The sequence below is a fragment of the Plectropomus leopardus genome, chromosome 6 (genome assembly GCF_026936395.1).
Source record: "Plectropomus leopardus strain MGB_pleo_1.0 chromosome 6, ASM2693639v1, whole genome shotgun sequence".
Classification (NCBI taxonomy): domain Eukaryota; kingdom Metazoa; phylum Chordata; class Actinopteri; order Perciformes; family Serranidae; genus Plectropomus; species Plectropomus leopardus.
The window spans coordinates 4,330,372-4,357,102 of NC_142181.1; the positions used below are offsets into that span (position 1 = coordinate 4,330,372).

Here is a 26,731-nt window from a genome sequence, read left to right on the forward strand (position 1 = left end):
GGGGGTGGGTCTCTCTGTCAGAGGCTATTTAACAGATGCTGACTCAAGATCACCTCACATCTCAGTCAGTCATGGGTCGTCCTGGGATTCAGATTTGGCCATGGACACTGTGCGTCTTCTTGAGTTGGACGTCTGCCGGTCAAGCAGCGGCAGGACCGTGAGTTTACCCGTATTGTCAAAATGTGGCTGATTTGAGCATGAATTGGGTATTTTTCACTGCTTAATTTCAGAGTTTCTCTCCTGTCAGATCCAATGATACTGTGTGTGTATTGTTCTCTGGCTGCAGGCACTACATGGTCACCGTTCCCGCAATTCTTGAAGCCGGAGCTCAGACCAAATTCTGCGCGAGTCTCCGGCAGCCCAACGAGACTCTGGAAATGACCGTCACTCTGTTGTCCGAGGATGCGCAAACGATCCTCCTCAAGCAGACGTCCAGTAAAGAATTTCACACCTGCACTGAGTTTCAGGTCAGCTCTCCAGCTCTCATTCATCCTCTAATGTCCACACCAAATGTGATGATTAAAAAAAACAATATTTTTTAAGTGTAAATGGGATGTCTAAACACATACAGTAACACAGAGTGGTGCAAAGTCACAGTATAAATCATCAGATGCTTTTAGTAATACAGCACACATTTGTGATATTATCTTTTTAACAAATCAAGGGAAAACAGATCACCTCATAAAGAATATTTTTAATAATAATCATGAATATTTTTGTAGGTTAAAATCCAAAATCTCCAAATTTCCAAACCACTGTGCCCTATTGGCAGGAAATTAATAAACATATCAATAATGTTTTGGGGTCAACACACTGTATACACGGTTATTTGAAGGGTGGAACATGAATAATAAGAAACTGGTGCAAACACTTTAATTACTTCTTCTGGCAACAAGCAGAAAAGGCTGTCACAAGGAAATGGTTAAAATCAGAGCTACCAACCATTAAAGGATGGATAGAAATTATATATTGAATATATACAATGGAAAAGATGTCATTTCCCCAAAACTCCAGAAAGAGAAGTTTTTTCCAGATTTGGACCATGTGGACTGAGTACAAGGTCGGATTTTAGCAAACTGTGGAATAAATAATAATAAATGATAAAGGAGGAGTGAGAAATATATTATATATATATTATTATTATATTATATCGGTGTTGTACTATGATATACTATGATTTATTTGTTATTTTTCTTTTATACAGTGTAGTTTCTTATATGAAAGCTTCCCAAGTTTCAGTTGTTTCAAAACTTGGATTAATGCCAGAAAACAAAAAACCTTTGGAGGAGCTAGACTGTATAATGGATATTTGACACTTTGCAATTTCTTTTTACTCATTTTGCGTTTGCACAATGTTATGTGAACTGGGGATGAAAACAATCAATCGATTATTGATTAATCGGTTCCAAAAATATATCAGCTTTCCATTTGTGCATTTGAAAATAATTAGATAATTAGCACATTACATATTTAGAATTGTGTTAAAAAAATATTGTAATTTTAAGCACTTTTCCTGGTCATTTCAGTGATTTTCTTTTTTTAAAAACAATTTTCAGGTAATTTAAGACTGTATAATGGATATCTTTGCAATTTTTTTCCTTGTTTGCACAGTGCAGTGTGAACTAGGGATGATAACAATTAATCGATGATCGATTAATCGGTTGTTAAGAATTTAATTGAATGTGTGAAATTAAATCTAATTTAAAATATGCAATAAAATATATGCATTATGTTGCTGTGAGCGTTGACTCAGGATATAATGCATTTGGTATTGTTAAAAATAAGCATTGTTTTTATGTTTTTTCAAAAATAATTAATCAAATAATCAATCATTAATTTTACAGAATAATAAATTAAAAATGTGCTTCCAATTTGCAACCGTAATGTGAACACAGTCACAATAATACAGTAGCTATGTACTGTGAATGAATGTGAAATTAATGCTTTTCCTAAATAAAAATTAAAAATTATAAAGTCAGAGGCCATAGCTCTTTTTGTTTTTCTGTCACAGGTTCCTTTGGTGCAAAAACAAGTGGTTCAGCAATTCGATGTGGAGGTACGAGGCGACACATTTTACTCCAAAGAGGTCAGGAAAGTCTTGATCAGAGTCTATAAACCAATGACGTTCATCCAGACAGACAAACCGCTCTACCTCCCTGGACAAACAGGTAACCCTGAGGTGATGATCTGTGATGTTTTAGGCTTACACAATACGATATTATAAACAAAATTTCCTCTTTTACAAATAAATGCAGATGTGCCTGCAGAAATGGGTTTTTTCAAAATTTACTATGTCATCATGTCCTATAGAAAGACATTTTTTTAGCATTTGAAATTAAATCATGTGCAACCATGTACAGCACAAACATGTAGCTGGCTGACTGACATGAGCTCTCGCAGTTAGTGAAAAATAAATTGACTGCATGTCGAGGTTAAAATCGCACAAACACCCACAGACTGTAAAAATAATGGACGTGGCTACTGTGATGTAGTGGTTTTTGGGCTCCTGTTTTAAGGCCTTAAGTTTGGCATTTGGGCCATCGCCATTTTGTTATTTTGAAGCCAGAAGTGACCATATTTGGGCGAGAGGGTGGAGCTGTGGAGGAGCCAGGAGTGGATCTGACGCTGCGTTCGAATCTACTCGGAAGTCGGATCTTTACGACTTCCGATTTGAAAAAGTGCACTGGAGCGGACACTGAAGTCGGTGCGCCGACTCGGAAAGTCAGAGAAAAAAATCTAGCCCGACTTCACCGAGATTCGCTCATCTGACGTCACACAACAATGACAGCATCCGCTGAAAAGCCGCACGTGAACAGTAAACTGTAAATTATGAAATCTAAAAGCGTGACAGCAAAATATTTTTATTAAATATAACGAATGGAAGAATTCACTAAACATCATGTGTTCGCACAGCAATGCTACAGTAGCGTTCGTAAGCTATATATATTGTAGTATATAGCTATATATAGTACTAGTAGAAGGCAGTTTGTTTGAGAGTACAAATACAAAGTAAAATTAAATATATAAAGGCCGTTTAATTTTCTTGCCGCCATTTTTATGATACTTTTATGATACCTCCGACATGGTACGTCTGGAGCGCTCTGGAGTCGGACATCAGAGTTTTCAACTCGGAAAGATCCGACATCCGAGTTGATTGGATGTCGGATCTTTCCGAGTTGTTTGGAGAGCAGCACGATTGAGGAGCTGAGGACACGATCAGCAAAAAGCCCAGCACTCGATTATGCGTAACTTTAAGCCTTAAAGAAATGTAAATTATTCTAAAAAAAGTTTCTTGCATGAGGCTGTAAACATGTTTATTTCTGCTGTGACGTTGAGTATTTTAACACGGGCGTCTCTGGGATTCGGAGGCAGCCTCAGGTGGCCATTTAACAACTGCAGGTTTTGGCTCTTAGTGTTGGCGTCATTTTTAAGAATCAGAGGTTGCAGCTTGTAAACGACACTTTGGGGTGGAAAAGTACCACTATGAAAAATGTTATGCCGGTATATCTGAAAGAAGTAAAGTTGGCATGTATAAAATGTCTTTTCCTTTTGTTCTGCTTGAACATTATACATTGAGAAATAATTGGCGAATAAACCAAATAATAATAATAACGAACCGACACGCCACAGCTGCTCAAAGAGGACAATACTCCGTCCCAGAAACATCATCAGTCTAAAACAATGACTGCAATCATGAGCAAAAAGATACAAAAAACCCCCCAAAAATAATGTAAATGCTAATAGTATATTATTATGGCAACAGGAATTTGTCATGTAAGTGTGACGGTGAGGATGTTGCCTAATTTCTGAGCCTACAGACGGTCCCATTCACTAAACTTATAGGATGTTTCACACTGCTTTCACACAAAACACTCCCGTCTTCACTTTTGCACACTTATTTTCCACTTTTTTCTTTCTTATTGCTCTTTTTAATCTTTTTGTATTTTGTTGTTTGTTTGTTTGTTTGTTCTCTGTACAAAATGTACATATCTTTATTATTATTATGAATATTTAATTCAGCTGCTTGTCTCTTATTTGCTGCTGCAACAAAACAGTTTCCGTCACTCTGGATTAATAAAGTATTTCTATTCTAAAAAAGTCATCTGAAATCTTTTTGCATTTCTCTCAGTGAATTTCAGGGTCGTCACACTGGACAGCAAACTGAGACCCGCCGAACAGCTGGTGAGTGTTTAACAGCCTCTTCTGTTTGGATTTAATTTAATTCGTTATCACACAGTTTTAGGGATACCGTGTGATAATGACGTCATGAACGTGCTCTTTAAACAGAGCTGAGTCAGCTCCTGTTGAAGCTCAGGGGTCAATAGTACAACTACAGCCCCGTTAGGTAAACCCGCCTGTGCCGCTTTCAAGGCTTTCTAACATTTCTGTTGACCCAGTGATAAACCCATCACCCTTTTTTCACAAATATTATTGCAAATAATCTCATTTGAATTGAAAATAACTATCAAATAATAGAAACTGTAAAACAGAGCTGTTCCTTTTTATGTTAATGTGTCACACATTTCATATTTTTTACCAGAGTTATTGATTTCCTAATTTAAAATGACAGGCAGTCGTCACCTTCCACTGCAAATAAAACAAATTTTCTTTTAACAAATCTCCTTTATTTTTCTTTGCAGTACAATATCATCGAACTTGAGGTAAGCCTGACGAGAATATCCACACTCTTATCATGAAAATCTGAAAATATCAGACTTAAAGTTTTTTTTACTTCTTTTGTTAGTATATAGTATTACAGTATAGTATTTTTAAGTATATTACTGTCTTCAAAGCCAAACTTTATGGAGAAGAACTGTAATTTTACCTCAGTGAACACAGGAGCTACTGCTGCCTCGGTCAGTTTGTTTGTGTTGTTGTGTGACTTTTAAATCGCAGCAGCGCCTGTGTTCAGTGAGCTAAAGTGATTTTTCGGCTGGTTTGGTTTGGTTTGATTTGATTTGGTTTGGTTTGGTTTGATTTGATTTGGTTTGGTTTGGTTTGGTTTGGTTTGGTTTGGTTTGGTCGGTAACACACTGATGATGATAAGTACCTCATACAACCTCACTTTAAGATCTATTTCATATTTCTTTTTCGAACTACATTATACTTATTAAAAAATGATATTTTGCAAATATATATACTTATTTTTACAGTGATTTACGTTTGTATATTTGCAATTATGCTCTGATATCAACATACTGGTAACTATTAGCTTGCCTGTACAGTGATCACGATCTATTTAGTGAAAGTTTTTCTGCACACTGCTCTGTAAAAAAACAATTTTATTTTACTCGGTACAACGTCCATTGGACCGAACTGTTGTACTGAGTATTTAATAAAATTGTTTCTTTGCAAGTACAGGACAGTGTGCAGGACCCCTCTTCTTTTACCTGCGTGTTTTTTCTCCTACGGACCTGTCCACATAATTTTTGAAGGTGTGCACTGGCCTTTTTATTGAAGTACACACAGAGTTTTTTTACACTAGAGTCAACAAATACAATTTAACATCCAGTTTCATCCACCATCCTGCTGTTATCAACAGGATTCAAACAGCAACAGGATTGGACAGTGGGTGAATGAAACATCCAATTCGAAGATATTGCAGCGATCTTACGCCTTGAACTCTGAGGCCCGTGAAGGAGTCTACCGAATAACTGTGAAGATGGAGTTAGAGACAGCACATCACAGTTTCAAGGTGGAGAAATATGGTAAGCTGTTTTTTATTTTTAGGCTTTCATTTCAGTCCATTTGTACTGCAGAAAGAATGCTGATAACCATATTTTGTCCCCAGTTTTGCCTAAATTTGACGTAAAAATAGATACATCTTCCGAAGTGAGCATTGAGCAGGGCGTAATCAAAGCTGAAGTATGCGCAACGTAAGTAAAAGCTCTTTTTAGTCTTCTGAAATAATTAAATGTAGGACCAGTTCAGTGAGTGAATGTCTTTCAACAACACTGTTTTTTTTTTTTTGTGAATCTACGCAGGTATACGTACGGACAGCCCGTGCCCGGCAGTGTTAAAGCTAAGCTGTGCCGACCTATTAGTCACCATGGTACCAGATTCCGTGTTATCACCCCCGAACATCCGGAGGGAATCCCTGATATAACTGCCCCATGCCACAAGGAGACAAAGCAGGTACAGTTGCTATGGCAACGGTCTCATATCCACTGAAATAAGGTGCATACAAGGGTCAACAGACTGTATGTGCTGTACATGTAACATACGGTGCAGCTTTAACACAACGTTCGACTACGTTTATAATGTTCTGTCCCAGTTCAGATCTGGTCTTTGACGGTGAAAAATGACTCGTTTGATGTTCAGTACCGTTGACCCAAAATCCTGTAGCTCGGTTGTTAACCAGAAGTAACAGGAGAGCGCACATTAGTCTAGTATTAGATGCTTTTTAACAACTTTTTCTACATGTTTTTGTCTTTCGTACACACACAAACAGAGTTTTTGGTCACTGAAAACGACATTTTGGAAAACCCTGGCCAGGGTGGAGATATTCAGAAACTCCGTTTTCAGTGTTTAAGTTTAGACAGCACAGTTTTTTGGCTTGCCTCCTTTGTTTTTGACGTCAGAGTGCATTGTTATCTCTGCTCCTCATCTCTGAGACAGATAAAGACATTGACACTGTATTAAAAGTCGAGTCAGTATAATTAGCAAAACAACATTTCTACTGTATTTCTGCCGAATGTCATGCACGGCATGCAGAAAAAAACAGTCCAAAAACCCCGCTCCAGTGTGGACAATTTTAAACCAGCAGTTATATTTAGTTACATTTTTTAAGGCAGTCGGTTACCTTTCTTTTTTTTTTTTAGGTGAAACCATCTCATTAGATTTAACAGTGTTTGCATTTGAATTGTTTTTGTAACTTTAGTGCTGAAAAGGTGAACAAATTTACAGAATTTCAGAGTGTTGTGACCAGTTTAAAGATTAAATTACACTTTAAAATGAATGTATGAAGGGGTAATAAAGGTAAAAAAACAAAAAAAACGGGAAGTTTGAAAATTCAGGTTTTTTTTAATTGCACCTAATTTTTTTTATTGTGCTTTCTAGACGGACAAGAAAGGCTGTGCCACTTTTACCGTCCCAATGGCTAAGTTCACAAAACTTGCGCAGAAGGTGTTACGAGATACACTCGAACTCAAGGTCAAAGTGGAAGAGGAGGGGACAGGTAAGTCTTCAAATATTTTAGATTTCATCTTTAATGAGTCATCGAAATCAGTATATTAGCAGAATTACAATGCCATGTGAAATAATATGGCCTGCGCGTTGTTGTAACATGAAGGCTTCTTGTGCAGGTATTTCACGCCCACAGGAGAAGGGTATAGGGATTTCATACGTTATTGGAAAGCTGTCGTTCGTTGACACGCCAAAGATTTATAACCAAGGATCAAATTTGGAAGGAAAAGTAAGAAAAATATAACACTTCTTCAGTGTGATTCTACACAGCTGGACCAATGTGCATTCCCAGTGATGCATATTTGTGTTTCCAACAGGTTAAAGCGGTTCATTACAATGATACGCCCATTCCCGACATGCCCCTGTACCTGTTTGAGGGTGAAAGGTGGTCAGCAAGTCGGCTCCAGAATCTCACAACTAACAGCGATGGTGTCGCCACTTTCTCTGTTAACACTGCTGACTTTGACCGGGACATTGAACTCCACGTAAGTAAGAAATAGACCTGCGACAGTCTGTAATTCAACATTTTTGAGAGGCACCTGGCTGCAGAATGTGGATGTGGCGAGGCCTCGTTCATCCCTACGAGAGCTGCTCATCATCAGCAGATGAAGCTCTATTTCTGGGTGCAGAATCAGCGTAAAATACTTGGATCTACAGGCGCACAGAGCGTGCATGCTATAGACTCACAGCAGCTGAGTGCGCTTGAGCGGGTAACTTTCGCCAGACTTCCCAGATGTTTTTGAGCTGGTTGGTTTAAATCTGTCTAAATCAGTCTGTTTCCTGATGTAAGTCAATGGGGAAAAGTCTTTTTGGGCCTGTGGGCATCACATGACCGACCCAGATGGTGTAATTCACTTTTTGCCACTATGTGAAATTTGCATGCGCACTTCCTGGGGGCTTGATTGGAAAATGCAGACTTCCGGCTCAACACTGGAAATCTTGCCCATCACGCAAGGCATCATGGGGGCTAGGGATCTGCAATATTTCAGTGATATTTTATTATATATATGATATTTTTATACCATTTAGAAAAAAATATAAATATGGGAGAAGTCTTAAGAAAACAACAATTTTGAATAAAATACTATACCAAATTTAGCAAATTATTATTTCCAAATTGGCTTTTTTTTCTCTCAAATAAAACAAACATGATTCCCTTGTAAGTGCTGAGATCTTACGGATCTACTATCTAACGGAGATCTTCCTGCGCATATTCTTACAGAGGTCCTTGTGTCTGCAGCTTGGCAGTCTTGACACGGTCCTTAAGCTGCAGCCGCCATATTAGAACTGAATCTGAACAAAAACCGAACCTTTCTTCCAATTCAGCCACAATGAGCTCATTTATTGTGTTTTTTTTTCTCTACTATCTAGATTAGCAGCAACCCGACGCTGGCCTACGCCGGTTATAGAGTGCCATACTATGAGGATGCAGATCACAAAGTGTCCATGGTCCAAACTTCTTCTCCTGATACTAAAACAGTCAGCTTCCTGGAGGTGAAGACGATTGATAAAACACTCCCCTGTGACAAAGAACAAGACATCTCCATCCAATACACTGTCGTCGGAGAGGCTCAAGGCTCCATGGATCTTATCTATCTTGTGAGTGCTAAGGCCATCTATTTTTCGGTTTGTCTTCCAGGGAAGTTGTTTTTAAAATAACCTTTACTTCAGATTAGGGATGTCTGGCCTTTAATGCTTAATGCCATTTAGCAATTTACTCAGTGACACTGGAGATATAAAACATGATCCACAGAAGCTTTTGTTTTTCAGTGGTACATTTAAATATTTTAGCTTGGACTATGTAGAGTAATAGTACGCAACTTTTATCAAGTATCATTAGTGCTTGTTAGTTGTGTACACTGGACTGGAAACACTGAGAAACAAATCTGCTAAAGAAAACTGTATTATTGTGTGTTAATATTAAGAGGTGAGCGCATCAGAATTAATACTTGGCAGCATTAAATATCCAGTCCGGTGTGATTAAACCGATGCAGAATCCTGACCGAGTTTTAGGAAAGAAAATATCAAATCTATGCAGCAGAAGCAGAGATATAGTCTTTTTTATTGGGTGTGAATGCTGAAAGCAGGCTCTGTAAAAGCACTTTATCTCTATTTTTTTAATACAAAAGATTGCTCATCTTTCATAAATTAGGATAATTCACTTTTCTGTGACATTCTAGTTTTTCCTACTTTTTCAATTCCTACAATTTCACCGTAGTCTTACACATTAGAACCAGCAACGCAGTGAAACTTAAATAGTATCCACATCGAATATCATTGGTATTGTTCAACTTTTCACCCTTTAACCCTTCCCGATAACGTTGTAATCTGCTCTTAAAGGGAACATATGATTTATTATCGTTCTCATTTTCTTTTCCCCAGGTCTTATCCAGAGGAGCAATTGTCACACAAGGAGATCAAGATGTTGAGATTCAAGATAAATCAGGTGAAGAATAAGGTCTTTAAATCAGCATGGCCAGAAAATATCGAACTTATTGATCTATGAAGGCATGTAAATGATGACCGTCATCAATAACAGTTGCTGTGTTGTTTCAGTGAATGAGGGTGAGGTGTCCTTCAAGCTGACAGTGACTCCAGAGATGGCGCCAGAACTTCAGGTTGTGGCATACGCCATCCTCCCCAGTGAGAACGTGATCGCCCACAGCGCCGACTTCTCCGTTGAGAAATGCTTCGGTCACAAGGTGAGTATGAAGAGAAAATGTGTGGCCACATCCGTCCTCGTCAGATGTGAGTGTAGAATCAAAATGTACCTCGCATGTGGTGTCATCAGAATAAGAAGGATGTCGAAAAAGCTCATTTCTAAATAAACATGGATTTATACCAAAATCTTACAATATGAAACTCCTTTTGCCAAATTTGGACAAGAAAATACAATTTTAAAGCTTGAAAGGGATGATGACAAACTAGCAGCAAACTGCACTCAGGCTCCACTCAGAGTCATTCTCCATCCCTCTATGTATCCCTGAAATTATAAATAAAAAAACTTTAGGACAGTGGGTTTTTGGCAGCATAGCCTATTGTTAATAAATACATAAAACATGTTGCTTTACGTGATTCTCTGTCTTCAATGTGAATTGTATGAAATCTTTACGTTTAGCGCCCCATAGCAAATTCTCATGAGACAGATTTTAATGTAAATGTGAAAAAAGTGTCTGTGTGAGGCTGTTTCCCCACTCTGTACTTCAGGACACCAATATAATGCTGTCAGCTCAATTACAGGTCACTGATTTAATTACATAATTACATTTTTAGGCAAAAATTCACATTCGTATCAGGCTGAAAACATCATAGGTTCTCATACCAAAGTCCAGATGATGGTGACGTGTCTTTTCTGTTTGTGTCAGGTGTCCCTGGAGTTTTCTCCGCCCTTAGCTGTCCCAGGAGAGGAGATCACCCTGCAGGTGAAGGCTCAGCCAGACTCCCTGTGTGGTGTGAGCGCCGTCGACCAGAGCGTCCTCATCAAAGAGCCGGAAAAGACTCTGGATACAGACAAGGTAACTGCTATTACCAAACAGAAAAAGATGCCATACATCATCAGTACCTCAGTAGTTACAGTTTTCACTCTGCTGCTGTCCCCTGGTGTCATTGTTAATCTTTACTACTTCTACCAGTTTAGCTGTTCAGTGCAGTTGAATGCTGATTTTGTTGTTATTTTTACCCAGATTTAAGCATGTTGTTGTGAAAATGCTGCAGGAGTTAAGATCACATATGTGAGGTGTATCTGCCTGATAGATAAAGGCACTGTTCTGACAAATATACGCTATATGCTTTAAGATAAAAGAGTAGACCCTAAATCCTAAGGCCGGAGATATACTTGCTGTTTAACCGTACGTGTCCAGCCGCGCCATGAGCGTTTTTGTATATATACTTGTCTATACGCAACGCGCGTTACGGGAGGATACCTGGACTACTAGACAAAAGATGAACAAGTAAATAAGTAAGGAAACAGATAAAATGATTAATAAATAACATCATAATAGCTATATAAATAAGTAGATGAGTAATTAGTAAAATGTGCAAACTGTTAAAAAAAGAGGGAAACTAAGGATAAAAACAGAAATTAAAATGAATAAACCTGTAAAAATAATAAAGAAAGTAGTAAAACTGTAAACCAGACTAAATATACCACCAGTGCTGCTGTTCATGTCATTGAAGAGATGGACCTGGATCGCCCCCTGGTGTCTCGCTGCAGTATAGGTCATAAAGCCCGCCCCTCTATGAATGGGACACAGGGCAAACTAAAAACTCTAATTGCACGCCAAATAAATTTTTCTGAAAGTTGTTTTCTGTCACTGAAGTTTGTTCTCATCGCCCTGATGTTAGTTCAAGTGATCGTTCTTATAAGTTCGGTTTTAATGAGTCATTGATGATACAAAAAGGGGATTTTCCGCCATGACTGACAGTTGTGACAGCCAATCCATGCGCTTGCATTCAGTAGAGCTGCTTGCGATTGGTCCCACAGGTGTCCCCACAGCGGATATTGCTACTGGGCAGACAGGGGAGTGGTTGATCAGTCTTTCTACTGGGCAGACTATCGCTACTGACGTCACCAGCGCAAGATGGTAGTGTCCGTTTCTGGGATATTATACTACATCTCGTTTCCATGTCAGGTTAATTTTTGAGGATGCACACCACCGAGGTGCCAAACCAACGCAGGGGACGCATGGCAGCATCGTGCGTGCATGTACACGTAGTTAACAACAGGTTTATCTACGGCCTAAGAGTTCCCCAACTGTCAGATGTACATAGAAAAACATATATGTCAGTTTACAGTTTTGAACCACACCTTTCTTTTCAGATATTTAACTTGCTGCCCGTCAGAAAAGTATCCTATATTCCATATGAAGCTCGAGATCCTGTAGAGTGCTTGCATGTGAGACCAAGAAGATACGTTTTGCCACACCCTGAAGCTAGAGATGATGCTTTTACAGTTCTCCAGGTAATTCCTGCACAAAAATCAATGTGCTACATAGAGTTTCTACTTGTAAGATTAGTTGTTTGACATATAATCAACTTTTCCGTAATACCTGTGTGTTGTTGGATCATCTAGAATGTAGGGCTGAAGATGGCAACTAACCTGGTTATCCAGGTGCCTGCATGCCTCAAGTATAAAGGAAGAGAGTACCACCAGGGCCGCAGAGGTATGGTAGCTTTTTTTTCTCTCTCTATCAAGTGACACATGCAGAAGATTTTCCAGCGTTAAAACAGGTCACCATGCCATTGCTTTCATCCTCTTGAGATAAAATATTTCTGTTTTTTTTTCAGGTATTTCTTTAGCATATGACGCTATGCCTGCTCCTGGAGTTGCCAGAACAAGGGTACAAGTGATGTATAGTCAGGCGGGGCCTGCAGGAGGTTCAGGTGGAGGCTCTCCTGATCCTCCACCAATAGAGACAGTCCGCACTTTCTTCCCTGAAACCTGGATATGGGACCTGGTGGAAGTTGGGTGAGTGAGTTGTGAAAAGTGAATTTTTGACCCAAAGACTTGAACCTAATGGCTCAGAAAGTCATTTTATGTCATTTGTAATGCTAAGGAAAAAAGTCTTTATCATTTTACAGTCATGATCTGAATGATTGTGTATTGTTGATATATCTGAATCGTGTAAGTATGTTTTTGCAAGTTCCCAAAATGTGTTTGCGTGTATCTGCTGATCCAGGGAGACTGGAACAAAGGACGTGCCCTTAACTGTCCCAGACACCATCACCACCTGGGAGACGGAGGCTTTCTGTCTGTCCTCTGAGGGATTTGGCTTGGCTCCTCGTAAAGAGATCACCGTCTTCCAGCCTTTCTTCCTCGAGCTCAGCCTGCCCTACTCCATCATCCGAGGGGAGCACTTTGAACTGAAGGCAACCGTCTTCAACTACCTGCCCAACTGCATCATGGTAATGAAAATGAAAATGTACCAAATGTTGTAAAATACTTTCTGTTCATCCAATATTTGTGCAGAAAATAGTTTTATAATACCTGTTCTGAAAATTTGTAACCAAGTTAGACTCTTGTGCTCTTTCTTCTCCGAGAAACACAAATTGTCTTTATATGCTGATGATCTCCTTTTTTATATTTCTGACCCAAATGAATCCAAACATAGATGCATAACAGACTCTAATTGTTTGGCTGTAAGTGGAACTAAAAAACAAAGTCATCTTCTCATTAAACTGATTGTAACAGAGTGTACCCACTCCCCTTTTTAATGTGGAATCAATACGTATAAAAAGCACTTTTAAATCATTGTTGACGCCTGTAATTGATCGCTGGTGAACGTTCTTGCTGGTCCTGCCGTCTCTGTCACAGTGACAGGGTTACCTATGTTCATGTAAATATTTGCATTTTCGAAATATTGGTGAGTTTTCAAATTGCTTGATAATTTGAGATTTTGCTTTTAATTGAAAACTAAAAAAATTAAAATTGAAACAAAAAATTTTAACAAGATGAACCTTCAAAAGGTCAGTTATCCAATCTCATGCTGCATCCTGGACAATTGTCTGTGATTGCTATACATCTCCAGATTCAAAATATATTGTTGTCTCTCTTGAACAGGTCAATGTGGCTCCAGCCCCCTCCTTAGATTACAACCTCACCCCCCTCTCTGGTGACCAGTACACATCCTGTTTGTGCGACAATGAGCGCAAGACCCTCAGCTGGACCATGGCCCCTTCAGCTTTGGGTGAGAGTCAAGCTTTCATCCACACTAATATGAAAAGTTGAAGGCTGTCAAAGTGGGGAAACCTTTTTCATCTCCACGAAATCAGTGAGATCTATCAAAAGCCTTTTTCCCACTGCATTAAAAAACCCACTAACACCTGTTAACATTAAACTTTTGGATGTAATGGGAAAGGTTACAATTGGTATTCAAGCACATGTCACATGACTCTGCAGTAGTCACAGGCATTTATTGGACCTGGCTCTGACTGGCAGTGATGGGAACACAACACCTGGGTGAACGTGCTAAATTTAGCCCCTTTGCTGGCGAGACGAAATGATGGGGCCACTCCAAAATACAGTCCGTCCGCCCAAGCAGCGCTCAAACATTGATCGAAATTAGTCTGCATAAAGTTTGCAAGAGAGACTGTTTAAGAGATACAAAAACTAAGTAACCGCCGTAAAGTTTTCACTGGCCTCCATGCTGCTTTCTTCTGTTTACTAACCTGTTTTCTGGCCTGTCCGTGACATAGAACATGACACACCAATAAAAAACAACAACAACAACACACACACACACACACACACACACACACACACAGAAACGCACTCCTCTGCTGCACAGTGGTGTACACAACTCTGGTCTACTGGCAATGGGAAAGCAGTCTATTGCTTATTTTTAGTGGGTTTTCTAGTATTAAAAAAACATGCGTGCACTCATTAATTTTGGTGAAATTGTTTTTTCTTTGGTGGGGGGCGGCATATAATGATACTCAGCGAGAAAGGCAAGGAAGACAGAGGGCAGAAGACATGTAGCAAAGGTCCCAGTCTGGACTCCAAGCAGGGCCGCTGTGCTGAGGACTCAGCCTTAATATTCGGTGCTCTACCCGTTAAGATACACTGTGTTTGTTGATCTTTCTCAGGGGTTGTGAACGTGTCAGTGACTGCTGAGGCTGTGACATCCCAGACTATGTGTGGCAATGAGATTGTGAACGTGCCAGACAGAGGTCGCATCGACAAGGTCACACGATCTCTTATAATAAAGGTTGGTGACTCAAAAACGAGAGAAAAAGTTTCTCCATCAACCGGATCAAAGTATGACGCTCACAATATTTCTGTTTCTCTCAGGCTGAAGGAATTGAGAAGACAAGGACCTACAACTGGCTGTTCTGTCCAAAAGGTAAGTGTGGTTTATACCAAGCAAGGCCCGTCAAACATCGGACAAGAAGGATAGTATACGTTCGGAGGAGTTTTGGGGAGATCGCATGTAAACAATTTTATAGAGATTCACCACTTTCAGATACCATAGATTCATTTAATGTAAACGCTTGAATACATTTAATCAACCAAAAGGAAAACCACCTAATTTTGTGACACTGTTCTTTGTATGGCATGGGTCAGATTTTCAGTCTGACCTGTTTATATTCATGATCCAGTAAGCATTTGTTTGTTTTCTATCTGTACACAGGAAATGCTCTGACTGAGGAGGCAGATGTACAACTTCCTGAGAACGTTATTGAAGGATCTGCCCGCGCTGTACTATCAGTCCTGGGTAAACAAATGAATCATTTTCATTGAGTTTCTTTAACCAAACAAATTCTGACATGACAGCAGGCTTAACTCTCTTGTTAATTTAGGCAATAATAACAAAAATAGACATCTGTGGCTAAAATCGCCTTTTGGAGATATTATGTTTTCATTAATATCAGTGTTGTTGAACGATTTTGAACCCTCATGTTTTCACCATAAACTGAGATACAAAGTGTACACAGAGAAAATCCCCCCTCCCGTAGTAGATTAATTTGGAAATAACCTACTTGCTGGCTAAAACACTATTGGACGTAGTATGCTGGAGAAAACTTTAATCCAAATTTGAACATTTTAATGAAACCACATGGAAATTCCATATTAAAATATATGGAATATGTGCTTTGCATGTTTTTCACATGTGAAATCCATATGGTTTTTCTGTTAATAATATTACCAAATTAGAAATTAAATTTTTTTTTTTTTTTTTTTTTTCAGATCAAAATATAAAAAATGCCGTATCAAAATGCCATATTAAATCTGATTATGGTGACACAAAAATGTTTTCAGTTGGTGTAATGACATAACATAAACTCTGTGTCTTTCACGCCCATTTAGAAATAAATGTCAGGTTAGTTAGTGACGTGATCAGGCTTAGAAAGTCTGTTTTTGTGCAGGTGATATTCTGGGCCGAGCTCTGCAGAACCTGGACGGGCTGCTGAGGATGCCGTATGGATGTGGCGAGCAGAACATGGCGCTGCTGGCCCCCAACATCTACATCCTCCAGTACCTGAGAAACACACAGCAGCTGACTCCAGCCATCAAGGAAAAGGCCACCAACTTCCTGACCAGTGGTGAGTCTCTGCTGGTTTCATATAAAAACAAACCTGAATATGCCAAATCCACCGTGTGTAACAGTTGGGAGTTGTTGGCACAAAAAACAAACAATGTGTATAATTAAAGATTACACATCAGGGGCCCCCTGTGTGCCGACAACAGGAAACGCACTATAGGCCCACATGTCATTCTCTCTACTGTCAGCTGTTCAGTAAAGGCATAAAATTCACCAAAAATGTTGTTTTTCTTTACGAACATTCACGCTTACATCGTAAACAGATTTACTTGCGATCAGGAACTGTCAAATGTTATAATGTGTGTATCATAAATGCCATAATGAGCATGTTTCTGTTGAAATACAGGCTACCAGAGGCAGCTGAACTACAAGCACCATGATGGCGCTTACAGCACATTTGGAACAGGAGCGGGAAATACCTGGTAAGAGCATCACTGATCTCCGTCATCCGAGTAGATAATGTGATTGTACTGTAGATCACACTGCTACAGTCATCAGCATGCTATGAAAAATATGTTTTTAGCCAGTCCTTCACCCTATTATCCCATGGATCCTTAAAAAGTTTTAAAAGGCATTGAATGTATTTATCTAAAAATAAGGCCTTAATTGGTATTGAAATGCTTTAAATCAATATTTATATGGTCTTAAAATGGGAATGGGATTGCATGGGATTTTATGAATCAGTTTTATGTTAAATCTTAGAATGGTAACATCTCTTTAAAAAACAAACGAAATGCCACTTGCATTTGATGTCACACTTGCATACATGGGAAAGTACAAATTCAATCCACTTTAACTAAGATTTTGCATCATAACTGAAACCAGTACAAGAAAATACATATTTTATGCAGAAAGGTTTTACAAACTCACCAGAATAGGAATGACTGCAGAGGAATTTCACTACAGTGAGAGGCACAAAATCACCAATAAAACCACTTTAAATTCTGTTACGCCACGGTTTACACTATTGGACAAAAAAAATCCTGTTTTAGGTTACAGTAGAAATTTGGCCAACATTGTCCCCAACCTCCTGTAATTGTTTTTTTCCCCTGAAATTTTGATTATTGTGACACTGGTCTGAAACTTCAGTCTTTAAAACTCTTGAATCTAACTCTCCTTACACTGTAGGAATAAGGTTGGTGTTTAAGACAAGCTGAAGAGACTTTCACATTTTGTTCTACAACGTAAAATACATCAATAAACACCCCACTCACGAACTTTGAAACTTTTAAGCATCTTAAAAAAGGCAGTTGTTAACAAATGGCTGAATGAGACTTCAAAGCGTGATCACGCTGAACCGTGTCAAACACGACTTTACAGCCTCGAAGCGGTGGCGACGCGACCGTAGTGTAGTTTGTTTATAGCTGAGTGGTAGCTTTCTTCTTCTGGCGATTGCATTTAGGCCTCAAAAATCCTAAAAGTGGTGTTAATTTGTGAAATTTATCTTGCTGAATAAAAAGTGTAAGTATCAAACCTTTGTTCGCCACAGAGTTTATTTCCTGCAAATAATCGAAAATCCAACAGAAAAATCCTAAAGGCTTTTTGACGAGAGAACCTCCGCACGGACCTACAGAAAAACCGCCGAGGCACTCTGTCTAACTGTCTTTTAATACGCTCAGGTTGACTGCTTTTGTGGTGAGATCGTTTGCCAAAGCCCAGTCTTTCATCTTCATCGACCCAACAAAGATTGAGAAGTCTGTGGAGTGGCTGAAAAACAGACAAAGGAAAAGTGGCTGTTTTGAACCATCAGGAAGCCTCTTTAACAACAGAATGAAGGTAAGATAAGTCCCCAAGTCTAGAGACTTAAAATGACTAATCATAACTGAACCTTAAATCAGTCAGACATGTTAATTTTCACCGAGTAACATCTTTCTGTAACAGCAGTTAAACACAAACAGACCATCATGACTTTCATTTATTGCTCAGTTGTAACTAAAACCAGCCAGGGGCCAATTTCAGGAAAGTTGCAACATGCAAGCAGCAATTTACAACATGGGAAAATTTGACATGCAACTCATGCATGAGCTTTTGGGACTCACAGCTGATTAGAAATGACTTTTGTGAGTTGAACCCTGTGCTGGAAGTGGAGCGATGATAATGTCTGTGTGATTTTTTCCAGGGTGGCGTTTCTGATGAAGTGACGCTCAGTGCCTACATCACTGCTGCCTTCCTGGAGATGAATACGTCTGTGGAAGTGAGTGGACTCTTTGCAGTAAAAAAATATATATATTTTTTATTTTTAAAGTGTAAAATGCTGGATGGAAAAAAAATCTTTACAAGATGAATACAAATCAATAACTTTTACACAGACAAAAGTTGGTACACTTTTGGATATATTTAATGACCGTTTTTAGATAAATGTAAATCTTGTTTGTTTATTTGCTTGAAATGTGTATCCCTTTAGGCATTGCAGCCGCGTGGTTGACATTTTTTGCAATCAAATTCCTTTACTAAAAATGAAACCCAATTTCATTTTATTTAGATCTTTTCATATAATGCATTTTAGTTATTTCATAATACTGTAATTCTATTCAGTTCCATTTTTATCATATTAAATTGACTATTTTTTTACATTTCAAAACAGATTTTGTCACTAGATTCATTATTATTTGTATTTATTTTTATTTGTGTATTTTTAATATTTATTTTGTATATTTATTTTATGATTTATGTTACTTTCGTTTTCTGATTTTTATTTTATAACTTTGATACTTTGTCTTTACTGTATATTTTATACAATTTTTTTAGTAGATTCTTTTTTATTTGTAATCTTTATATTTTTATTTATTTTTTTCATTATTGTGTGAAGTCACTTTAAATTTCGATTTTTTTTTTTATTTTGTTAACATATTCTATAGTCTATAACATTGTATATTTATTTTGCAAAGGCATTTCTTAGTTTGAGTGTTAAAGGCTTAAAAGGAGCATTATATTTAAATTTTTACAGCATGGCACCACCTATAAAGTACAGTTATAAAATACTGACAAATTAACTTTTTAGAATCTTTTTATATGTGCCAGAACATGAGATAACACAAACCAACACACAGTAGTAGCAGGACTGTCAAACAATCAACGGCAGCACAGACAATAGAAAACAAACAACATCCAAAGCAAAGCTTGATTTAAAAAAAAAAAAAAGAGTTAACACCTTTTACACAGCGGCTGTTCTTGCATTAAACGTTCAGCTTTTGTTGTGGTTCGGCCTTTCGTTTTCGTTTTAGGGGCCTGAAAATGTAAACTTTTGAAACCATGTTCCAGAGTATAATTATTTGAAAACGCCACCTTGTCCGTCAGCGTGTGAACTGGCAGTGAGCGGATGCTGTAAGAACGGTGTCCGCTAACTAGTGGCCTGGCATGCGGGTTTTTTTTGCAGATCTGTGTACACAAGGATTTATTTCACAGTGTTATCACAAGAACGCTGATTTTTTTAAAAGGAAAGACTTTCCGTTTTTAGTGGAGCCGTTCTCTTTATAACGTGGCCTTAAACTCGCTCTGTTCTGTTGGTTAGGATTAAAGACTGCATTAAAAACCGCATTAAAAACCGCATTTGACACTGATATTTGTTAGTGGTGGTTTGTTTTGTTGATGCCATTTTTTTTTTTTGGCTACCACTAAAGTATTCAGGTAAGTGGTACGCGTTAATACTTGACTTAACTCCTGCCTTATTTCTGTTTCCTGTGTCCTGTGAGAAACACATGCTGTGCTATTGGTTTGTATTATGTCCTCTGTTCATCGAAGTTCTTCGACTTAGTTTTTCTAAGAGAAAATTATTATGAAATAGAATAAACTTTTTGTGTTTTGGTCAATAAAATCAGTGATGTCTTCAGAACGTTTACTAAAATGTATTTTTACGATCTGTTCTAGGCGCCTGAGGTGAAAGAGAGCCTGTCTTGCCTCAAAGAGTCCATCGGTGACCTCAGCAACACCTACACTACGGCTCTGCTGGCGTACGTCTTCACCCTGGCGGGAGACATGGAGACCCGTGCTCACCTCCTGAATCACCTCGACTCTGTTGCCATACACGAAGGTGAGTCGCCCTCCTAAAGGAGATCATGGCTTCATTGCTGTGACTGTAGCTCACCTTGTGGCTGGTCGTCTGTTTGGATGTTTTTAGGAGGTCTCCTCCACTGGTCTCAGACAGCAACGGAGACGTCAGCCTCTCTGTCTGTGGAGATCAGCTCCTATGTGATGCTGGCCAAACTCGGCGCCTCTCCTACCACCGAAGACCTGGGATACGCCAGCCGCATCGTCAGGTGGCTGACGAGCCAGCAGAACTATTACGGAGGCTTCTCCTCCACACAGGTACAGCACGAAGAGCGTTAAGCTGAACTGTAAGATACATTTTTAAACAATATGTTGTTAAGTTTTACTTTAAAAAAAGACAAATTTGGCTTATGCCACATCGGTTTTGTGTTATGGTTTTCAGAATTCTCTTTTTTCGGACAAATATGATGAAAAACGAAGGTAACTGAAATGTCGATGGCACATAAAGTCTTTTTTGTAATGTGTGTTTTAGGACACTGTGGTGGCTCTTCAGGCTCTGGCTCTTTACTCCACTCTGGTGTTCAGTCCAGAGGGTTCAAGCACAGTGACGGTCCAGTCTCCCAACGACAAGCTGACGTTCAAGGTGAACCAGAACAACAAGCTGCTCTACCAGGAGCAGGTGCTGAAGGACGTTACAGGAAAGCACCACCTGACAGTGCAGGGCACTGCGTGTGTTGCAATGCAGGTCAGTGGTCACTGCAGCTCCTCTACATCACAAATACTGCGAATATAACTGTGCCCCAGTGTGAGCAGTTCGTTAATACAGAAAGTTTGAAAGTGCAATACCTCCGATGCACCTCTACTTATGCTTTGTTTAATTTGGGGTTGTTTCTCGTTTTAAATAGATCATTTTAACTAATTTTAATTAAGTTATTCAGTAGTGAAAGGGCAATACTGAAACAGGTATAGAAATTTAGGACATGTATTTATTTTAACTTGTTTTATTATTCCACTCATGGAGGATCTTTATCCTTATGAAGTACATTAAGGATGTGTGATCCATTTCCTAGACTAATATTAATCTTTAAGACTAATCTTGAAGCATGTTGAAGTCCTATTGACATATCTTTAGTTGGCACTGGTTCACTTTTAAAGATTTATAGCATCCAAATATTTCACCAGACAATTCAACAACTCCAGGGCTTATGGAAAGTCAGGGTCAGATATATATAACAGCACGTCATCTGCATAGAGGGAAATATTTTGCTTTAAAATGCATTAATACCTTTGGTGCTGACATTTTTTCTTACTTAACTACTACTACCAAACTAAACTACTACAACTGTTACTAAACTAAAAGATAAGAATGATTTTTGTGCATAGGTGTAAAAATGTGAATTATTCTGGAAAATTTAGTCCATAAAAAGCAAAGGTTTCAGTTACAGCAAGAGGCTGTTTACATTTCACAGTACTATGCCCCAATGTGAGTAGGTCGGTTCTACTCCACTCTACTCACAATTTAGCCAATTTACATGTATTATTATTTATGCTTTTTCTTATTCACTGCTTGTTTAAGTCACCGCATCTCCGGACACAACAGCACGGATGAATTTCCGTCTGCATGCACGTTTTTTCAGTCTAACATTGTTGAAAGAGAGCAGCTAATGTTGCTGTAAGAAGTTAGCAAAGTGAGATGCCCGGCAGGGATGTTGTGTTTCTTGAGTACGGCTTTTGTTTGGTGTTAACCCCGACTTTCTCCTAAAACAAACAGATGATTTATTCCCGAGTGAATAGCGTTATCCTCAAAGTCATCATCTCCCTGATTGTCAATATGAACAAATCTAAACGAAGGAAAGTCTTGAGATTCTCTTTTTCTTCTGATTATGAATATTGAACTTTTTTTGTGTGCCTCTTCCCTAGATTTCTCTTCACTATAACGTCCCAACTCCGACAGATTTCACAGCCTTCAGGGTCGAGGTTAAATCCGAGGCCGACTGCAGCAGCAGGATGCCCAAACTCACTCTGAAGCTCAACGCCCTGTAAGTAATCCGCAGTCCCACATGCAAAGAAATAACTGAAATTTTTGACCAACAGCTCTCTTCATCTATCATCCAAAAACAAGAAACTGATGGTAGATGGAGAAGTATTTACAATTTTGGAGTTAAAATTTAGCTCAAACAAATTTAAACAGGTGATTCTCATGAAAATAGTACAACGCATGGCAAAAAATAAGTATTATTACAGTACAATATCATTATATATATCAAAGAGGATCTAATTTCACTATTCAATTTGAAATTATAATCCATGTGCACATTTCTATGGTGTTTTCAGACATTTTTAGAGACTTTGTGAGGAAATAAATGTATTACCGTAACATGATATAATAACTAATATCAATTAAACTGTCCAGTTTTAAACACATTTCTGTCATTTTAATGAATTTGCTTGATTATTTATATGCTAAATTGAGGAGAAATCATGATTTTTTTCTTAGGATGCATTACAGTAATTTATTCAAAAGATCTGTTTATAAAATATTTTAAAAATACTATTTTGGTACTTAACCATGAACTGTACCACATAATACACAGAGTGGACTTTCAGATAGAAGTTTTATTTTTTATGTTTTCATGAGCATGTCCCTAAAATCCTTAAAGACGTAGCTTTGATTTGCTTTGTGAGAATCACTCACACGGTAAATGAAGTCTTCCCAAAGCCCCAGATTAACATCACATTTTTGCGGTTGCTTTACAGATACAGGGGAAGGCAAAGTTCTACAAACATGGTGATCCTGGATATCAAAATGCTCTCTGGATTTATCCCAGACCCAGAGTCCATAAAGAGCGTGAGTTATTACAATATCTTTAACCTTTAGTGGAAATCGAGTAGTTGTTGAAGAATTTTCCCGCTGATTATCGTCTCCTCACAGCTCAAAGTTGCCCCGATGGTGGATCGAGTTGAACAGAAGGACGATCACGTTCTGGTGTACATTCAGGAGGTGAGTCGGCAGGTTTCCATTAACACTTGAATTGTGCAAACTGAGATTCCTTATCCGGGGTCGGGTCGCGGGGGCAGCAGCCTAAGCAGGGAGGCCCAGACTTCCCTCTCCCCGACCACTTCGTCCAGCTCTTCCCGGGGATCCCGAGGCGTCCCCTGGCCAGCTGTGAGACATAGTCTCTCCAGCGTGTCCTGGGCCTCCTACCGGTGGGACGTGCCCTGAACACCTCACCAGGGAGGCGTCCTAATTAGATGCCCGAGCCACCTCATCTGGCTCTTCTCAACGTGGAGGAGCAGCGGCTCTACCGAGCTCCTCCCTGATGACCGAGCTTCTCACCCTATCTCTAAGGGAGAGCCCAGACACCCTACGGAGGAAGCTCATTTCGGCCGCTTGTACCCGCGATCTCGTTCTTTCGGTCACTACCCAAAGCTCGTGACCAGAGGTGAGGGTAGGAACGAAGATTGACCGGTAGATCGAGAGCTTTGCCTTTCGGCTCAGCTCTTTCGTCACCACGACAGATCGGTGCAGAGTCCGCGTTACTGCAGACGCTGCACCGATCCGCCTGTCGATCTCCCGCTCCATCCTTCCCTCACTCGTGAACAAGACCCCGAGGTACTTAAACTCCTCCACTTGGCGAAGGATCTCGTCCCCGATCTGGAGAGGGCACGCCACCCTTTTCCGGCTGAGAACCATGACCTCGGATTTGGAGGTGCTGATTCTCAAACTGAAATTGCGAATACAAAATAAGTCTAATGGAAACAGTCAGTTTGGAAAAAAACTTGAGGTGGTATTTTAGGGCGATTCAAAAAAGCCATATTTTGAAAAACTGGAACTCTTTTTATATGATAGTCGCCGGTAATGTGACTTTATGGATGCCAACCGCCATTCAACTCAAATAAAAAAGAAAAAGTACGACAAAGTCACATGACATTGTGACGTGTGTGGACGGAGGACGAGACGGAGACTTTCTAAACTCGCAAAGAAATTACGGCCATATTAGATTAGCTCTATTGAGAGGCTGCAACAGAAATAAACCTGCCAATGTTTTGAACATCCATCGCCATGGTTACTAGAATGAAGAAAACATGTGTAACATCACTCAAACGCACACTGGAAACGCAGTCATCTCGCAATTGTGTTTTATCGAAATTTCGAAAATATTGCTTATAGTGAGAGATTTGTTTCAAAACACATTATAAATTTTGGAAACTGATTGTTGAAAACATGTTACAAAGACCTTTTACTATATAGTACTAAACGTTGACTTAACGTTAACGTATAGTACTTAACGTTTTTTCACCATTTTCCTGTTTTAAGATTTTTGGGCGGGCCTAAAACCATAGCTCGATGACGCTCTGGAGCGACTCTGAGCATAACCCCGCGCCTGATAATGTAGCAGTATAAAAACGAGACGCTTCATTAGCATACTCCCGCGATTGGGCGTGGCCTCCGCTGCTCCAGTGGACACGCCCCCAACATTTTCGGATCACTTAATCACTTTGTTACTGATTGTATCATCTTTTTTTCTTCCAACAGTTGGCGAAGGACATTCCCATCAACTACAGCTTAGTGCTCTTACAGGAGCTCCCGGTGCAGAACCTGAAGCCGGCCGTGGTCAAGATCTACGACTACTACCAGACAAGTAAAACTCTAAATCCCTTCGTGCAAACACGCACACAAACGTAGAGCTGTACGACAAACTCAGTTGAATTTGTATTTGTATAATTTTAAAGCTTTTGTCTTGCGTACACTGGGTCAGATTCTAATACTTTAACACCCAAAAGAAGGAATGAAATTTCGTTTTTGAGAAAGACACAGCATGCCGGACAACCTCGTAAACAAATGAGCCAATATTTATATATTTAGCCTTGCGAAAAGTTTATGAACATTTAACAAATGGTTTATTAGAAACTAAAATGTAGTTGTACGCAGGTTTGTGTCTTCATTGATGTATTTATTAACATGTGGATACATAGAAATGAAGGCTGCTTTATAAAAGTAAAATATGAAAACAGTAAAAATAGTCATAATAATATAAAATGTGACTAATTAGAAGTTGAAATGATGATAGACACTGTACATTTATGACAACTTAAATTTGAAATTAAATCTACTTACATTTTAGTGTGTTATCAGCCACTTTTTAAATGTTTGTATGCTGCTTTTTATGCCTCTGCGTTTTCGGGTTGTCCATTCCTCCTTCTGTGCGTCACATTCTTGTAAACAACATCTCAAGAACACCTTGAGAAAAGTTAAAGTTAAAGGTCAAGGTCACTGTGGCCTTGCGTCCATCTCATTCTCATGAACATGAAATCTCAAGAATACCTTGTGTGAATTTTTCAAATTTGGCACAGACGTCCATCTAGACTCACCATTGAACCAATTATATTTTGATGGTCATATGTCAAAGGTCAAGGTCACTGTGACATTGTCTGTCTCATACTAGTGAACACGATATCTCAAGAGCACCCTGAGATATTTTTTCAAATTTGGCACAAACGTTCATTTGGACTCCAGGGTGAAATGATTAGATTTTGGTGTTCATAGGTCAAGGCCAAGTACACCGTGACCTTGCATCCATCTCATTCTCATGAACACGATATCTCAAGAACACCTTGACAGATTTTTTTCAAATTTGGCACAGACGTCCATCTGGACTCATCATTGAACCAATTATATTTTGATTGTCATATGTCAAAGGTCAAGGTCACTGTGACATTGTCTGTCTCATTCTAGAGAACACGATATCTCAAGAACACCCTGAGAGAATTTCTTCAAATTTGGCACAAACGTTCATTTGGACTCTAGGGTGAAATGATTAGGTTTTGGTGTTCATAGGTCAAGGTCAAGTGCACCGTGACCTTGCATCCATCTCATTCTCGAATATAGAGCTGTAAAACAACGTGAGCAGTTAGTTGGAACTGGGATTTTGCAGTAGTACGTGTTGACAGAATATTAGAGTAAGTTTGGACTCACTTTTGTCTTTTCCAATCTTCTTCTTTGTCTCCTCTCAGGTGAACAGGATGATACAGAATACACCTACCCTTGTGTCTCAGGTAACAATCTTAATTAACACAAAGACGCACTACGGCAATATTTACGACGAAAAACATTTTAACCCCTAAACCACAAAATTATGTCTTAAATTTGTCAGAACCACTCACAAGTATTTGGATCGCAATCAAAAAGTTATTATAATAAGCCAATAAAATCAAATGAAGTCTTTGCAGTGAATGTTTATTTTGTTTGTTTTGCAGGTTGAAGAATGAAATCTGGTCAGTTCTCGAGCTGTCACTGATTCCTGTATAATTTAAAAAGACTTCAAAAGACTCCGAAGAAAAGATTCGCTTGTTCGTCCCTCGTTCGTAACAGCTGTTTCAGACGTCAAAGATGTGCGGACAATAAAATAATGTTTTCTCAATGTTCCACTCAAACGTCGTCTTGTGTTGATTTTTTTCACTGTTTCATCTAATAGACCCGAAGTTGTGCAGGTTAGCTCAGTGTGAAAACGTGGAAA

At 38.9% G+C, this 26,731-nt stretch overlaps 1 protein-coding gene across 3 annotated transcripts; it reads left to right on the forward strand.

The window, feature by feature from the left end:
• Positions 1-26,648, forward strand: LOC121942809 (alpha-2-macroglobulin-like). 3 transcript variants are annotated; one of them, XM_042486074.2, is made up of 36 exons: positions 1-157; positions 287-467; positions 2,012-2,168; positions 4,130-4,182; positions 4,641-4,661; positions 5,543-5,708; positions 5,792-5,876; positions 5,985-6,135; positions 7,060-7,177; positions 7,305-7,414; positions 7,503-7,670; positions 8,557-8,784; positions 9,568-9,631; positions 9,742-9,887; positions 10,551-10,700; positions 12,005-12,145; positions 12,257-12,347; positions 12,472-12,652; positions 12,864-13,089; positions 13,745-13,871; positions 14,770-14,891; positions 14,975-15,026; positions 15,315-15,398; positions 16,051-16,227; positions 16,573-16,648; positions 17,846-18,002; positions 18,346-18,420; positions 20,094-20,256; positions 20,344-20,531; positions 20,746-20,958; positions 22,134-22,252; positions 22,971-23,061; positions 23,146-23,214; positions 24,751-24,856; positions 26,229-26,270; positions 26,472-26,648. In XM_042486074.2, the coding sequence occupies exons 1-36, from the start codon at positions 36-38 to the stop codon at positions 26,474-26,476; spliced, it is 4,425 nt and encodes a 1,474-aa protein (XP_042342008.2). In that variant the 5' UTR covers positions 1-35; the 3' UTR covers positions 26,477-26,648. The 3 variants fall into 3 exon arrangements, with proteins under 3 accessions (XP_042342008.2, XP_087934665.1, XP_087934666.1); XM_088078539.1 differs by having other exon boundaries at positions 26,229-26,573; XM_088078540.1 differs by lacking the exons at positions 26,229-26,270; positions 26,472-26,648 and having other exon boundaries at positions 23,845-24,828.
• The last annotated feature ends 83 nt before the right edge of the window (positions 26,649-26,731 follow it).

Excerpts from the sequence above, each read along its gene's own strand:
- LOC121942809 (XM_088078539.1), top strand. The coding sequence starts at position 36 with ATGCTGACTCAAGATCACCTCACATCTCAGTCAGTCATGGGTCGTCCT. Across the intron at positions 158-286 it reads GGTCAAGCAGCGGCAGGACC|GCACTACATGGTCACCGTTC; the intron begins GTGAGTTTACCC and ends CTCTGGCTGCAG. Across the intron at positions 12,653-12,863 it reads TGGGACCTGGTGGAAGTTGG|GGAGACTGGAACAAAGGACG; the intron begins GTGAGTGAGTTG and ends CTGCTGATCCAG.